Source organism: Oreochromis aureus, linkage group 11 (assembly GCF_013358895.1).
Source record: "Oreochromis aureus strain Israel breed Guangdong linkage group 11, ZZ_aureus, whole genome shotgun sequence".
In the NCBI taxonomy this organism is placed as follows: domain Eukaryota; kingdom Metazoa; phylum Chordata; class Actinopteri; order Cichliformes; family Cichlidae; genus Oreochromis; species Oreochromis aureus.
Genome location: NC_052952.1, coordinates 1,668,617 through 1,685,993, shown reverse-complemented (window position 1 = coordinate 1,685,993; position 17,377 = coordinate 1,668,617). Strand labels below are relative to the sequence as shown.

At 41.0% G+C, this 17,377-nt stretch overlaps 1 protein-coding gene across 1 annotated transcript; it reads right to left on the bottom strand.

Moving 5' to 3' along the window:
• Positions 1-59: 59 nt before the first annotated feature.
• On the bottom strand, positions 60-9,877 carry popdc3 (popeye domain containing 3). Its single transcript, XM_031759785.2, has 3 exons — positions 9,162-9,877; positions 5,073-5,181; positions 60-1,566 (listed from the first exon to the last, which is right to left on the bottom strand). Exons 1-3 carry the CDS (start codon positions 9,665-9,667, stop codon positions 1,288-1,290), a joined length of 894 nt encoding a protein of 297 aa, XP_031615645.1. The 5' UTR covers positions 9,668-9,877; the 3' UTR covers positions 60-1,287.
• Positions 9,878-17,377: the final 7,500 nt, after the last annotated feature.

The following is a 17,377-nucleotide window of genomic DNA, read 5'->3' as shown; positions in this document are numbered from 1 at the left end:
TTCTCTTCTCGCCAATGGATCAAATCACACAAAACGACCCTCTGTTATTCATACTTTATTAATACTCTTATATTTGAACTTTTTAAATTCTCATTACAAACATAAGCAGTGTGACTGCAACAGCATCTGAATGACTTTGCTGGGTGTGTGGATATTCGTTGAAGCGTTTGGTTGACAAACCCACAGTAATTTCACTTTCAGAGGCATTAAGGCTAAAAAATATATTTATACATTAGACTTCCTAACATACTGACCCTGCAAGTATTTTGACAAAGTGAACTCCAGACTGATGTACTTAGAAAAGTGATTCAGTTTGTGTTTGGCATCTACACAGTAAAATCATTTTCACAGAACAACATCAGTCCACACATTTGCTCACTGTACCACTGACAACACATATTGATCTAATCTGTCAATATCATATGAATTTAAGCCGTCTGCTGCCATGTGATAGAAGAACAATGGGTCTCCAACTGCTGCACCCGTAAGACAAAACAATAAAAAACAAGCAGCACCTAAAAGAAAAAAATGGACACACAAACCAGCAATCTTGTGTTTTGTGTGTTTTGTCTGAGTATGTGCGTCACAAATGTACTTAATGTAAATGAGAGTGAAAAGTCCCAATAACGCACCAAGAGTACTGAAGACTGAAGGCAGTGGGTAGCCCACCCCACAAGACGGTGGTCATCCTGGCTTGAGTGAGATCAGGACCCCAGCGCCCAACAACCCCCCAAAACCCAGAAAGAATTTATTCATTTTAGTTGTTATCCAGGCCTTTAGTTACTGCTGAGCTGGCCAGTGCATCCTTCTTAAAAATGTCCACGATTGTTGATTTGCCACTCTTAAAGTTGTTCCTCTCTGACAGGCTTCTGTTGGCTTTGCAGCCTGATGATGTCATCCTTCATTTGTGTCTCTCTGCATTGGAACACTTAGAATCAAATCCAGAGTTTAGATCTGCTACATTTTCTCTAAATTTACTGTCCATTCTCTTTGGCGCCGCTGTAACTGTATAAAAATGTCTATAAGTCAGATAATGCAATAATTTTGCTAAACCCCTTGAATTAAAGATAAATTCTGCACTTCCAACAGATCTTGATCGTTTGATTTAAAATCCGAGGCAAGTTTCAAAAGTTTCATTGCCCCCTAAATTATGGCCCTATGAGTAGCAACACTACAGATTGTTTTTGTGCTCAGGTATACGGTCTGCCTGTCTGCAAACATGTCTGCAGCCTGACTGACTTCCATGCACTGCGGTTCAGCGGATGAAGAATGTGCACGTGTGTATGTTTATGGCGACCCCCTGCTCTGCACCGGCACTTGCAGATGGTCATCAGCCCTTTCTATTTCTGTCCCCGGCATGTGAGGGTAACATGGTAAGCGGAGATCGTAGCGGTGTCCGTATCTGTCAAAAGTCTTGTCACTGAGTGAATACAGCTTTTCTGCTATGTCATTGCGTACAACCAGGGCAAAGATCTTGGCTATGTAGCGATGCTTAGCAAAGAGCAGGTAGAGCTTTTTCCTCCTCCATGCCACATACCGGCAGGGCTTATCAGCACGCAGCGTCACCTGAGGAGAATAAACCACAAAACAAGTTCAAACTTAGATAAACTTTGTTTAACCTCAGTACAAATTTTTTTGTTGTTTTTCTGCTTGATAAAGAAAAAGCTGTTGTGACAAAGAAAGAAATGTACCATCACAAGTCTTTGGAATTAAATTGTAACAAATAAATGTACAAATTTACAGAAAAGTCCAAAACGTATGCTTGTGCTTGTTAGTGGTGAGCAGCAGATCAAACAAGAACCATAAAAGGCGTTAAGAACACATTCAGGCCTGTGAGACTCATTTAGACACTGAGCCTGTGCTACATGCAGACATTTCTGCATCGCTGCCATTCAAAGACATTATGTATATAGTTTACGTGATATTCAATACTGAACTCTACATTTTGTTTTTCAAGGAAGCAATTTTTTATTCAGTGTAAAAGCCACATTTTTTTACATTTATTACTAGTAAGGAGAACACACATGAGGTTTACAGCCCTCCACAATGGAAAATGGCTAAAAATAAAAACAGCAGGGTTGAAGATTTGATTCCCACATATGAAATTATTTCGCTGGCTGGATATAATTGCATCGGTAAGCTGTAAGTTTGACACCCCCGGCCCGGCTTAGAGTGATCAAAATGCTAGATTTGTTACAACAATTCAAGTCCTGACTTACTGTGTTGTCAAGCTACTTCTATAAAAGTGAATAAACTGTTGAACAAGAATTTATCATGGCATTTAAATAGACATCACAACGGAACAAAAGCAATAGTTTGTGATCAATTTTATTTGACTTTCTCTGTGTGCTTGTGTGTATGAAGTTTCAAAGGCCACCAGCACAGAATTTTCAAGAAAGTTATTTCTCCACTGCACGCACGCACACACACACACACACACACACACACACACACACACACACACACACACACACACACACACACACACACACACACACACACACACACACACACACACACACACACACACACACACACACACACACACACACACACACACACAATGGGCTGCTATTGTTTTACACCACAGCAGGTAATGTTGGAGACTGTCAAGCTTCGAAGCAGCTACAGAATAAATGAATGAGTGGATGATATGTAGCTAAAGCAGGACAATGGTGATTATACTGTGCCGGTGAATAAGAACATAATAAATACTGTATGAAATAAATTTGCAAAACAGCCCTCTCTCTCTCTCCTAAAAAGTCCTCTTGTAGAATCACAATACTAGCCATGTTAGTGCAATCTAGAAACTTCAGTATAAACATCAGTATTTAATGATGTTTTGCTGGCTTTTTTGTTTGTTTACTCTAAGCTTGGCAAAAGTTAACCAACCATATCCGACAGTTGGCTAACTTTTCTCCGTGGAGGTGGGGGCTCCGGGAGTATGGGGTGTTTGGCCCATTGCTACAGGCTATTCAATCCTTATACAACCATTGCAAGAGCTTGGTCCCCATAGCTGGCAATAAGTCAGACTCGTTCCTGGTGGGTGATGGGCTCCACCAGGGCTGCCCTCTGTCACCGATTCTGTTCATAAATTTTACGGACAGAATTTGTAGGCGTAGCCAAGTGGCAGAAGGCTTTCACCTGAGTGTTCTCAGAATCTCATCTCTGCTATCTGTGGATGTTTTGGTTCTGTTGGCTTCATCAGGTGATGGCCTCCAGCTGGCACTGGAACAGTTAGCAGCCAAATGTGAAGCGGTGGGAATGAGAATCAGCACTTCTAAATCTGAGGCCATGGTCCTCTGCTGGAAAAGGGTGGAGTGCCCACTCCCAGTCAGGGACGAGTTCCTGCCCCAAGTGGAGGAGTTTAAGTATCTCAGGGTTGTGTTCACGAATGATGAGAGAAGGGAGCCGGAGATCGACAGATGGTGCAGCGGCTGCAGTGATGCAGACGCTGTACCGGTCCGTCGTGGTGAAGAGAGTTGAGCGTAAAAGCGAAGCTCTCAATTTAGCGGTCGATCTATGCCCCTACCCTCACCTATGGTCACGAGCTGTGGGTAGTGACCGGCAGAAATGAGCTTCCTCCGAAGAGTGGCTGGCCTCTCCCTTAGAGAGCTAGTGTGAGGAGTTCAGCCATCTGGGAGGGATGGCAGCCCGGAGAAGGCCCGGGGCAGACCCAGGACACGCTGGAGAGATTATATCTCTCAGGAGGTGGCTGGGGACAGGGAGGTCTGGGCTTCTCTGCTTAGGCTGCTGCCGGAGCCGGATAAGTGGAAGAAGATGGATGGATGAATTTGACTCCGATTCACAAGGTCCCAATTTGATTCGATTCAATTTTTACTCAGGCAGTCAGAAACATAATTCTTTTATCATTTATCAGTACATGTGCATATTTTTATATCTACGTATAAAAACAAAGCTGACACTTGTGAGACTTCATCAGAGGTGCCTTAGTGTCAAAGTAACTGAGAATAAAACACAGAAAAACATGAAGGAGAATTTCCCGGCCTGGCTTTTTATAGCAGATAACCTTAAAAATATTCTGCAGTAGATAAAAGAAGCTTTATTAGAGACACAGCCAAGCGTTATGCAATTTGGCATCATTTTAAAAAGTTAAAATTTCTTCTGTATTGAACAGCAGAAATGAGGCTTTCTTGTCAGAGGTCGTTTTAAAAAAAAAAAAAAAAAAAAAACAGTGGCTGACAGCACTGTACGTAGACTGCTGCATAATAAGCAAGCAAATAATGCAGAAAACAGATTTGAGATGGGACACAGAGAGAGAGAGAGCTGTGCATGAAGTGTGATTTTAATCGATGTGGAAGCAAAACAGCCAAAGTCAGAGTACATTAATGAAGATATTTGTTTGTTAAGCATAGTTTGGTTTTTCTTTTGCTGCTGGTTCAGTGAATTTTGGTCAGAGTGACGAAACCTGCAGCACCAGAATCTGTGAGCTGTCGGCTTTCAGCCCCGACGGTGTGTCTGTGTAGGTGGGGTGACCCACACACGCTTTGTGTTTACATCTTATTGCAGAATCCGTTTGCCTGCTCTCATTTGCTGTTTTAGCTGTTTGTTTGTTTGTTAAAATAGTTTTGTGAGATTCTACATGAGATTCTGGCATTTCTGGCAAAATGCATTTATATTTAAAAATTGATTCAGGATTTAATGAATCGATATCACTTTATTAAAGCTAAAATCCATTTTAATCAGAAAATCAATTTTTTAAACCCACCCCTAGCTATAACCAAGTGGCCAAGTATACAGAAACATCTGTGCCGAGTATGACCTGGAAGTCCCGAGGTCAAAATGGGAGACGCCCCCAAGGGTGGTGGAGAATGACCGAGCTAAGATCCTGTGGGACTTCCAGATGCAGACGGACAAAATGTTGGTGGCTAACCAACCGGACATAGTGGTGGTAGACAAACAGAAGAAGACGGCTGTAGTGATCGATGTAGCGATACGCCAGTTGGAGCCATCTTCCTTATGTATTCATGGACATGTGATTTGTGCATCACAGACACACACACACAGACACACACACAGTATTTAATGTGTTGGATTACAACAAAATGAACCTGGAATACGCCCTCCTCCGATGGTTGCAGAGAGTCCCATTCTGGTGAATCCAGAAACTGGAAAGGGTAGATGTAATGCAGAAACTCTCCATTAACTGTCACACGGATTCTGTTGGACAATGGAACAAGACTTGATTTTAACAGAAGTTCACAACAGTAGACACTAAAGATAAAGTTAAGAATTATTAACTAAAACAACCTAAAACATTCTGTAATGGTAGTGTTGTACTACTACACAAGTGTGCAACATGTTTTTTTCATGAGTGTAATTTTATCACACAGGGTGCTCAGGCAACCACATGCCCCTAGGAAATTTTAATATCAGAAATAGACTTTTTTTTTTTTTGGAATACTTGCAATGAAATTTCAATGAAAATGGTACAACTATGGACCAATCGTTTGCCACCTCCTCTACATGGATGACATCAAGCTGTATGCCAGGAGTAAACAAGATATCAATTCACTGATCCACACTACTGTTATTGAAGCCAAGAACATGGGAATGTCATTCAGACTAGAAAAGTGAAGTCAAATGGTAACAAAGAGGGAAGATAGTAAGAACTGAGTTAAATGCACAACCAGAGGACCACATTGGAGGACAGCTACAAATACCTCAGAATCCTACAGGCAAATGGGACCATGGACTACGAAAGCTGCAACCACCAAATACCTGCAGAGAGTAAGGCAAGTCCAGAGGAGTCATCTGGGCATGGGCGTTGATCCAAGCAATCAACACCTATGCCCTGCTGGGCATCAGATACCCTGCTGGGGTAATAGCCTGGCCACAATTGATGGTATGTTTAGTGAATACCTAAGACAACAGAAAGAAGAGGAACCATGATGGAAGGACAGGCCCTGCACGGCAAAGCTGGACTGAAAGACAGCACAGCGGCACTAATTATGGCAGCACAGAAACAAGCTCTGAGTACACCATAACCAAGTGGTTGGTATATTATATAAAAATATCTGTGCCAAGTATAGCATGGAAATTCCAAGGTCAAAATGGGATACGGCCCCTACGGTGGTTGAGAATGACCAAGCGAAGATCCTGTGGGACTTCCAGATACAGACAGATGAACAGGAAGTGATGTAGCTATATCAAGTGATAGTGGCATCAAGAAGAAAAAAGATGAGAAGCTGGAGAAATAGCAAGGCTGAGAGAGGAGCTAGAGAAGAGGTAGAAGGTGAAAGCAACAGTGGTTCCTTGTGGCAATCGGAGCACACAAACTGGGCTCCAACAGATGTGTGTTCAATTATTGTAACAACTAGCATTTATATTGTTCTTTCCTTTATTTTGACACTAAAGATTAAAATTCCTTAGACATTTTCCACCTTACACCCATTCCTATTTCCCCTTGGTCCGATGATTGTCCTGCTGTCTGTGCTGTTTTGCTCTTATGTCCTTATTGTGGAGATGTCTTGTTCACTTGTTATCCTGTTTTTCATAAATAAAAGAAAATGTAAAATTCTGATAATTCCCCAGCAAGTTCTGAATTGACCTTTTCCCTCTCCAATTTCTAAACTTAGCACAAAACGTAAGGAAATTTGTATTTGGTATTTCTTTGTTGTAATAATGCTTCTCAGTAATACATCTTATACTCTTTATTTCCCCTTAAATTGTGCCATATTTGTAATGAAAATGCATCTTTGGGTTGAGCAGCAGAAAAAAAAAGTGAAATCACAGTTTGACCTTCTGGTAAGGATGGGAAGTTCAAAACCGACATTTCGACACTGTGTCGAGCTTCCCGAGTGCAGATGTTTCGAAACACGGCTCTGAAACGTGGTTAAAAACACCCAGATCACGTGACCACGACTAAATGAGGCTTTGGTGCCCCAGTTTTGACAGGTGGTGTACCTGCTGCAGAGTGATGCACTGAGCTGTAAAATCATTAAAATATCCCAATAAACCGCGTCTGCTTTCAGCGAGAAAATAAAACCGGCAACAGACAATTTTTAGCTCTGTTCTCATATTCATATAGAAAGTGTCATTTGCATTGATCTATCCTCATATATATATATATATATATATATATATATATATATATATATATATATATACATATATATATATATATATATATATATATATATATATATATATATATATATACAGAGAGAGATAGATATATACATATCTCTTTATTCTATTTCTTAACAATTTTCACGACAGATTAGATTTTTCCTTTCCTTTTTCCCCCCACCGACACGTTTTGTGAATAACTCAAAATCAACATTTTGACTATTACACCGCGCTATAAACTCACAAATTCCCTGTGGCATATATAGATAAGAAGTCACTTGCATGCAGGCAGCTTAAAATAATAGTGACCTGGAGCATACAGCCCCCTTCCTGATTTCCTATTTTTTGTATGTTTGGCTGATCAAACAATTTGAAAATTAGACCAGGCTTAAAACACAAATCTAATAAGGTGGTTGAGGCAAATCAAATCTCCATGGCTCTGTGTGAAAAAGTACCCATAAATCTAAAAACTGGTTGGGCCACCCTTAGCAGCAACAACTGCTCTCAAGCGTTGGCGATAACTGGCAATGAATCTTTTACTGGAGGCTTTTCAAGCATAAAAGGCCTTTTAAATGTCACAGTATCTCAATCAGATTCAATTTCAGTTCTATTTATATAGCGCCAAATCACAACAACAGTCACCTCAAGGTGTTTTATACTGTAAGGTAGACCCTACAATAATAGATACAGAGAAAAACCCAACAATCATATGACCCCTATTGAGCAAGCACTTTGGCGACAGTGGGAAGGAAAACTCCCTTTAACAGGAAGAAACCTCCGGCAGAACCAGGCTCAGGGAGGGGCGGGGCCATCTGCTGTGATTGGTTGGGGTAAGAGAAGGAAGACAGGATAAAGACATGCTGTGGAAGAGAGACAGAGATTAATAACAGGTCAGGATTTTGACTAGTCCACTCCAAAGTCTTCATCTTCTTTTTCTTAAGCCAGAGGTGGACTTGCTGTTGTGTTTTGGATCATTTTCCTGCTGCAGAACCCAAGTGTGCTTCAGCTTGAGATCACAAACCGGACATTCTCCTTCGGGATATTTTGGCAGACAGAAAAATTCATGGTTCCAAGTCTTCCAGGTCCTGAGGCAGCAAAACAGCCCCAGATCATCACACTGCCACCACCATATTTTACTGTTGGTTAATTTCATAATGGTGTTTTTTTAGTTTAAGATCTGGTAACTACAAAGCCCACATTATATAATTTGCATCACTTCAAACCATTCAGTAACTGAGGACTGTTCCTCTTCTGAAAAGCTGTGTTAGTTTTACGGCAGATGTAACGGTACTCAAACACACCAAATAGTTGAATCAGTCCACAGAATACTTTCACAGATGTCTTGGGGGTCATCAAGATGTTTGTTTTGGCAAATGTGAGACAAGCCTTTGTGTTCTTTTCGGTCAGCAATGGTTTTCTTTTGGTGAACTCTCCCATGGATCCCATTTTTGCCCGGTCTCTAAATCATTAACTGAGAAATGTGAAGCCTGTGGTTCTTTAATGCTGTTCTGGGTTCTTCTGTGACCTCCTGGATGAGTCTTCAACATGCTCCTCGAGTAATTTTGGGAAAGCTGGTCCCTCCTGGGAAGGTTAATCACTGTTCCATGTTTTCTCCATTTGTGTATAATCTATTCAGCCTTTACTCCCCACGGACATGTGGCTATGAAAAGCATGTTTAAATCTAGGCTCTTGAAAGCTATACTAATTTACCATGTGCTCATTTTACTTGCACTAATTTAGACACATGGAGCTGTTGTGGTTAAAGCCTGGTCAAACAAACAAACAAACAAAACGTTGTGGTCAAAGCTGCAAAGATTCCTCAGGTAAAGAGTGAACTAGAAATACAGATTACAAAAATGAAGCCTTTTAGCTCATGAGCCAATCTTGATCCCAGTTAACCCTGACCCAGTTAAACATTTGGAGTCTGTCAGTAAGACTTTTACATGACAAAGAGTATCTAGAAAACACACCCTTTGTTTTAATATCAATAAGGACATGACTGTGCTAAACTCTATGTTGGGGTGTACCATGTTTGACACTGAGCTGTTCAAGCGTGTGTGCGCAATCACCTTCCGGAGAGCAGCACTGACAGCTTGTCAATAGCGGTTTTTCCTTCTACGGCGAAGCAGCGGTCCTTCTCTAAAGTTTGCACTTCCCCGTCACAGCAGGCCACTATCTTCCCAAAATGGGACAATGATACTCCGAGTCTTTTAAACATGCAGCTATACAGCTCCTGGAAGTCCTTGTCAAACGAAAAGCTCCTCAGCCTGTATGACATATGCAGGACTTGTACCAGACACACCGCGAAGATCACGAAACTCCACAGAAAAGAGTCCGTGGTGCAGGAGTCCGACCACGACCAGAGAGTGGAGCAGAAGAAGCCCAGAGTGAGAAAGGTGAACAGGTAGAAGAGTCCGTAAAAGCCACTGCCCCCCATGAACCCAAGGAACAGAAAGATGTTGGCGAGATGGAACACCGATCCTTCCGCACCCTCTTTCCAATCTTTGCACACCGGGTAGGCAGGCACCTCCGGCGCCACCGTGAAATTCATGGTTTCGAAGTCGGGCGGCTCCATAATGTATAAAGCGAATCAACCAGCAGCACATTCACCACAGCCAGCCTCGCTCCGTGTCACCAGAGCGGGCAGAAAAACGCTGACACCTCGGCCCATCACTTAGAGGTGGAACGCAGAAACAGCCAATCAAATCGCAGCGTTATATCCAATGAAAAAAGACGGAGTTTTTACGGAACCGTCAGAGCGCGGGTTCGAGTCCAGGTGCGGACAAAGCTCGTGTCACATTATTAAAGGATAAAGACCAGTTGGTACTTACTGTAGATAACAGTTACTTTGTGATTTTGTTTGATTATCCTGTTTATTTGTAAATTATTATTATACAGTGTCACAGCACATAATGCAGAATAAACTCTGCCATTACATTTTTGAGATGATACACACCACACACCTAATTATAGGTTATGTGTTTGCTGTTTTTATGTTAAAACAGGTTTCCAGGGCTGGTTCAGTCCTGTTTTAGCTATTTTTCAAAAGATAGTTTTAGTTTATTTTAGTTTTTGTGAGTCTGGAATGTCAACAATCACATACACATCCCAGTTTTAATGCAAAGTCACACACAAAAAGCTGTAATACAGATATATTCTGATGATATAGAAAATTAAGCTTATACATTAGTGCAATTAGGACAGTCTTTAGAAACCCATTTGAAGGCTTCCTCGCTCTTCCGCTGCGAGTTTGTGTCTTTCAGACACTGTGTCATGCAACCCACCTCCTCCTCAGTCTCCTAACTCCTTTCACTGCTGGGATTCTTTCTTCTATGATGGATCATTAAAGTTAATTGCCAGATGGCTTACTTTATTTTTGTCTTTAATAAATCATGTTCGGTGTTTCCACACAATCTCTCCTTATTGAATTATTTTGTAGATAATCTAATTAAGTGTAGAAAAAATATCACTGAACAGAGGGTAAAAAAAAGTAGGTGATAAGAATTCAATTTTAATTACAAACCTACATTCACTGACAAAAATCAAAGCATGAAAACAGTTATTAACAAGGAAAAACTAAGAAAAAACACCTTTAACCACTGCTTGACACCTGAGGCATCACTTTGAAATAACAAACAGAACACACACGCAGACACACACCAAGGCTGTGACGTGACACTGAGGAGATAAAACTGCTTAAAAACTGGGGTTTGTAAATTATTCAAACAGCTTCATGAATCTGTTAATCTGATCTGACTGACACCAACAAGACATTTAATACATTTTACAACTAAGAGATTTTACAGAAATACTAACAATAATAATTATTATAATATTAATAGTAATTAAAAACAAGCAGTTTTACTTATGATAACTGAATTAAATAAGAAAGGAAGACAGTGTTTTGCACCAGGAAGCTTCTCTGTATAGAGAGTGGACTTTAGAAGGGGCAAGATCCTGACCTCTGACCTCTGAGCTGTTTCTGATGTGTTCATCTGAGTGTGAATGTTAGATATAAAACATTACAAACACACACAGGCTGTATAGAGTGCTCAGAGTGCTGGAGTAGAGTACCAAGGCACTTTATAAGAACCAGTCCATTTACCACATCATTCTGCAGAAGACACAGGAAAGATTACTCTGCCTGCACCTCCTCCTTCTCTCAGGTGTCCCCTCCAGTCTGATGGCTCTGCTCACTCACAGGTGCAGACTTTAATCTCTGTATCTTCAACAGGAGGGATCAGAGCGGGCCATGGGTATGACAAACAATGAAAAACAAACTTTTTTGACACAAAAACAGAAAATTTAAGGGAACAGTGACGTCACCTCTGATAGCTTGATTAAGCTATTAAAAGAACTCTTTGAAAATGCTGTTGCACAGTGTAGTTGGGGTTAAACAGAGAGAGAAGCAGGAGAAAGGTTAGCAGGCAGAAGTGATTAATGAGATTAATGATCCAGTGTCCAGCTGACGCAGTGAAAGCTAACTCAGCATAAAGCCAGCTGTACCATCACACCACAGCCCTGCTGTTAATTATCAACACGTCACCATCGTCCATGACTCATGTCAGGACAGAGTGTCAGAGGCTCACTGCAGAGATATTTACGTTACTGTTATCATAAGATTTGTTCTCGAGGTCTGATTAATACAATAAATATTCAAGTACAGTTAGAATAATTTGTCTTATTTAGATTAATAAGTAATAAGCTAATTTGATTTTTTTAATTGAATGAGGTTAGATTTAATCAATCTGACATTTAATTATCGTTTTTATTTTCTTTTGCTTCAATTTTCTTCATTCATTCATTTTTATTTATTTATTTATTTTACAGTTTTACAGATTTACAGTTCTTCAGTCCATAGGATACATGTGAGGATAACGACTGCATTATGATTATTTCTTTAACCCAGGCACAATCAAGATGTTTTTAAAAAGCCAAATTCTACCAATGCTAAATAAAGATATTAAGTTTAGCATAATTTGATAGAACAGTGCATGTGGAGAGAGGAGAAAATCTAACTGTAAGCATTTTCTGTGTCTTTGCATCAACAAACTGTAACAGGACCTGGCACGACCCAGAAATGGCTGCTTGCAGAACTTTTGTTTTTATTGTGCACTTTTCTCCCTTTCAACTCTGCTTCTGTCAGCTGCTCTGATTGGCTGCTTCCCTCCCCCTGCCCCGGTGGCTGCTGAAATAGATGATGCTCGCCGGCTGGAACAACCAGCCTCTCCTGACGTCACACCCTGAACCTGCTGCTCCACCTCTTCCCTGAAGCCAAACAAGAATAATACCTATCAAAGGTCTGGGCTGTGATTCAGAACCAGACAAATCTAAATTATAACCTCTTCTACCCAGTTCTCATTAGAAATGCTTGCCCCCTGTAATGACTACAAGGTCATTAAGATAAGATGGGGCCTGATTATTTAAGACCTTGTATGTGAGGAGCAGGATTTTGAATTCAATTCTGGATTTATGCACTACGCTCTCTCCTCTGTCCCTTTGTTTCAGTGTTTGTTTTCCTGTCTGTGTTTGTAAGTCGTTTATGTCCTTTTCCTGGATGTATCTTTTTTTAAGATGCTGTCCTGTTTTTCTCAGAAATAAACTTTAAAAAGAGTCACTGCTGAAATCTCAATTGATAAACTACACAGAGTGAAGACCAACTTGAATTTCTTTTTTCGCAATTAAGTTTTTAAGGACAAATTGTCATCGTCCCTCCGTCCTTGCTGTCCTGATCTGTCAGTTTCTGCCTCTCTTGCCTACTCATACTCTTTTCCTCAGTCCTCTGTTTCATGTGTTAATATGTGTGTATGTTTGTTTCTGAGTGTGCTGGTTTTTGTGCAGCAGCAGGACTCAGTGGAATTTTCCCACCTTTCTGCTCCGCACACCTGCTGGAAATCACAAGCCTACCTGTGATGACCCTGTTAAGAGCCACTACTCAAGAGTGGCTGATCAGATCGTTGAATGACTACAGTCACAGTCTCTGGTGACTGAGATTCCTTTTGCTACGTGTTATGAAACTTGTTATCAAACGATTTCTTCTGTACAGAAGAAATAGCAGGTATCTGTGGATCAGAGGTGAATGTGTTGAGCAATTGTAAATACCAAGTGAGCTGAAGTGCAGCACAGCCTCTGGAAGGAGAATCTCTGGCATCTGGGATCAGGATTCATCATTACTGTAGATTTACATTTTTGGAGACTGCTGTTATCACTTATCAGTGTAAATTAAATTCACTGTTTTGAAGGAGTTCTGCACTCGAGTCCTACTTTGTCTTACAGCAAACTGACACAAATAATTGGGTTTAAAAAACTCAACAGGAAGAAACCTGTGACAGAACCAGGCTCAGGAAGGGGCGGCCATCTGCTGCGACCGGTTGGGGGGGGTTGATGTTAAGTTTCTTCAGTATTTGAAGAAAAGTGAAACAGCCTTAAAGAAAAAGTTTTTGATCCTTTTCCCTAATGAAATCCGACCTTTAGGAGGCTCTGTACTGACTGTTCCTTCTCCGCTGTCTCAATAGGTCTGCTCAGTCACTAACGTTGCCGTCACTGTCATTTTAGACTCCAAGAGCAACAGGATGGACTCTTCTTGAGCTCCTGTGCAGAGCTGATTATTAAAAATGACATGATTAAGAGTCATGCCATCTTGCTTATCCCAGCTACCACAGGGCAAGAGGTACTCCAGTTTCGAAGGGTAAAATTATAATGTTTTACTAGTTTGAATATGAATACTTCTTCCTAAACTTGCTGGCGAATACTCCACCCTCTAACCCTCCAAATATGGTCACTTCTGGTCTGACAATGTCAATTCAGTTCAATTCAATTCAATTCAGTTTTATTTATACAGCACCAAATCTCGCCTGAGGCGCTTTTATATTGTAAGTGACCCTACAATAATAGATACAGAAAAACCCCAACAATCATATGACCCCTATGAGCAAGCACTTTGGCGACAGTGGGAAGGAAAACTCCCTTTAACAGGAAGAAACCTCCGGCAGAACCAGGCTCAGGAGGGCGGGGCCATCTGCTGTGATTGGTTGGGGTGAGAGAAGGAAGACAGGATAAAGACATGCTGTGGAAGAGAGACAGATGCCGTTTCTCAATTCTCAGAGCACGATGAGTACGCATCGCCGCCGAGAACGCGAGCACGCGTATCGCGCATTTGAGAATTGAGAAATGGCATCTGTCTGAGTTTCGGACGAAATGCATTCTGGGATATTTAGCTGTACCAAGTCCACACAAGTCACCACCGATGCATGCTCGATAAAACGGGCGGAGCGAGAACACATCCGGGACTTTTTCGCGTTCTCGGTTTGATGTGTACTTCGAATTGGAACAGTACTTGGTCTCCGACTGATGACGTATCACGAGTACATGAGAACGCAAGTACGCACAAGTACGCATATTGAGAAACGCCCAGAGATTGGAAGAAGAAACACCCAGTGCATCATGGGAATCCCCCAGCAGCCTACACCTATTGCAGCATAACTAAGGGAGGATTCAGGGTCACCTGGTCCAGCCCTAACTATATGCTTTAGCAAAAAGGAAAGTTTGAAGCCTAATCTTGAAAGTAGAGATGATATTGTGGGAGAAAAGCCTACACCTCTAAGGCACAAAATAAGGAGAAAGTCTAAGTACAGAAAATGGAATAATAGTGTCTGAGTTCCAACAAAGAAGCCAGTAAAGGTGCACCTTTGCACAGGGGTGATATTTATTTATAATAGAAATAAAAAGCAACATTTAGGCTTTGAAGTGCTGAATATCATTTTCCCTGAGACACTCACTGTGGCTCAGGGAAAAAAAGGTTTAAAAAGCCCAACAGATTATAAGAAAAAGAAGACAACAGAAGGAAAAGGCCATATATCCTGGGACCACATGGCCGTTAGCTTACCCTTATGCTCAAACGTGGTAATGGTTATGGACAAACTGTGGTTTGTTATGACCCTGGCCATAGTCAGTGTGGCTTAATGATTTTTCTTTGCATACACATAAGTATTTGACCAGGCCATGAAGTCCAAGGAACTGTCTGACCTCCCTGACAGGACTGTATCAGAGTGTCAAGGGAGGAAAGGGTAAAGAAAGATTTCTTACAGCACTGAAGTTCACAGTGAGCAGAGTGGCCTCAGTCATCTGTAAATAGAAGTCTGCAACCACCAAATACTTATGTTCATGTAATATTTTTCTTTTTGCTATTTTTTAACACATTTCCAATAATTTGAAGCAAACTTTTTCACTTTGTCATTAAGATGTAGAAATTTGATGTGAAATTTTATTTAATCCATTTTGGAATAAGGCTGTAACTCTGCCATCATTAGTCTGCTTTTAGGCCAGATACAGATCCTACACTCCTATCCAGCTTGTTTTCACTGACCCCTAATAAAACTCAAACATCTCGAGTTTTTATGGAAAAATAAGCATCACGAACAAACTTTGAAAACTTAAAAAAGCCAAAACATAATGGCGGTCTAGAACTACTAATCTTTCATCACTACTTCTTATCCAAAAGATTATTCTATGTTTTAAAATCCAGCTCATTACACATTCCATGGGTGACTCTAGAACAAGCCCTGTGGAAAAGTAAAAATCCCATAATTGATTTAAAAGCCTTAAACACTTCTCTGACATCCTGCTGGAATTTAAAAAAATAACCAAATCTTGTTTTTCCTCGTGTAAAACCATTTGGAACAATCCATGTATGTGTAAGAAATATTTAAAAAATACTTAATTTTACAAACATGTCATTCATAAATGAAACTTTATTTCATTTCAGGAACTCGTATCACAATATGGAATTAGCAATAGTTATTTTTTTGAATATCAGCAACTGAAATCCATCATACAGGAATGATTTAATCCCAATCAGCTGAACTTAGAAATACCTACATGGTAACAGAATTACCATGGTAACAGAACTTCTGTAGCACCAAATTGTTATTAAAAAATGTATAAATTATTGTTAAAAGTGAATGATTCAATTCCCATCCAAACCACAAAGTGGGAGCTAGATCTTCCATCAATCCAGATGAAAACTATTCAACACAAATATGCTTAAACAGCCCCAACTTACACCTTATAATAGAACACAGTATACAGGACAAAGGATATTTGAAGTGGGCCTTAGAGAATCAAAAGGCCCACTGCACAGGTAACTCAGCTGAGAATTATATTCATGCAATGTAGTCTTGCATGCCTGCTCAGAGGTTCTAGCAGAGGATCTATGCGTGTGGTCTAGTTGCCATATACCAACCTCACTCAAGCTGAGCATCTTAGGTGACCTAAGTGAATTAAGTATAGAAGTAAATACATCACATATAATCCTTACAACCTTATGCATTGCTAAGAAAACTATCTTCATGAATTGGAAATCAATAAACAATTGATTAGTCAATATAGAAATTTACTTCTAGATCACATATGTTTGGTGAGAAAGTCTGCTTTCTCAAAAAAAAGTTAGATGAATTTGTTTCTCTCTGGTTTCTCTGGATCAATTCCATTACTTAGTAGGGGGCGGTCGGCTGTAGTTTCGTCTTCCTGTGTCCCTTGCAGGTGGCTGTAGGTGTCTGGCAGCTTCCTGGGGGCTGGAGGGCTGCAGCTGCTGTTATGGAGAATCTGTGTGTCTGCCACAGTTGTTGGTGGTAGTGGGCTGGGTAGGGTGCTGCCCTGCAGTCTTGGGATATGGGGCATGGGGGCTCCAGTGTTGTCCATTTTCTGGTTGAGTCCCTGCTTGTGTGGAAATGGTCTGTGCCCCCTTGGTCACTGCACGAGGTTGGCTTGGTAGGTCCATGTGTGCTCTGTGGCAGACCAGACATCAGTGTTGGCTGTGGGGCTCTTGAGTAGTCATAGGCCCTTTTGGCTTGGCTGTGCGTTTCCTAACTTTTTAATTACACTATAGTCATTAAAACGATCAATGCATCCATCCATCTGTAGCAGGGCGTGGTCGGCGGCACGGCTGCGGGGGATGCGGACACACCTGAGCTCATCACGCCTCTCCTGCATATCAGAGTGAGCCGGCCCTGCAGTGTTGTTGTTGATGTGCGCGGCTGGTGGCTGAAAAGCTGCAGCCAGGAGTGTAAAGTTGCAACAACTGGACAATAAAGAAAAGTGTTTAAAAGCGTAAAAATGTGGAAGGTCCGTCATTCATGCCACACCATCTTCTTCCGCTTCTCCGGGGCTGTGGTAGGACTATCTCAACATTTTTCACTTTGAACTGCACTGTTTCCCAGTAGGTTCAGTGTAATAAAGCTATTACATAAGCTAAGAAAATAATGACATATGTCATGTCCAGATTTCT

Coding starts and splice junctions, on each gene's coding strand:
- popdc3 (XM_031759785.2), bottom strand. CDS start 9,667: ATGGAGCCGCCCGACTTCGAAACCATGAATTTCACGGTGGCGCCGGAG. Junction 5,182..9,161: donor TCAGTGCTGCTCTCCGGAAG/GTGATTGCGCAC, acceptor ATTGTCCAACAG/AATCCGTGTGACAGTTAATG. Junction 1,567..5,072: donor CGGAGGAGGGCGTATTCCAG/GTTCATTTTGTT, acceptor TATTCTCCTCAG/GTGACGCTGCGTGCTGATAA.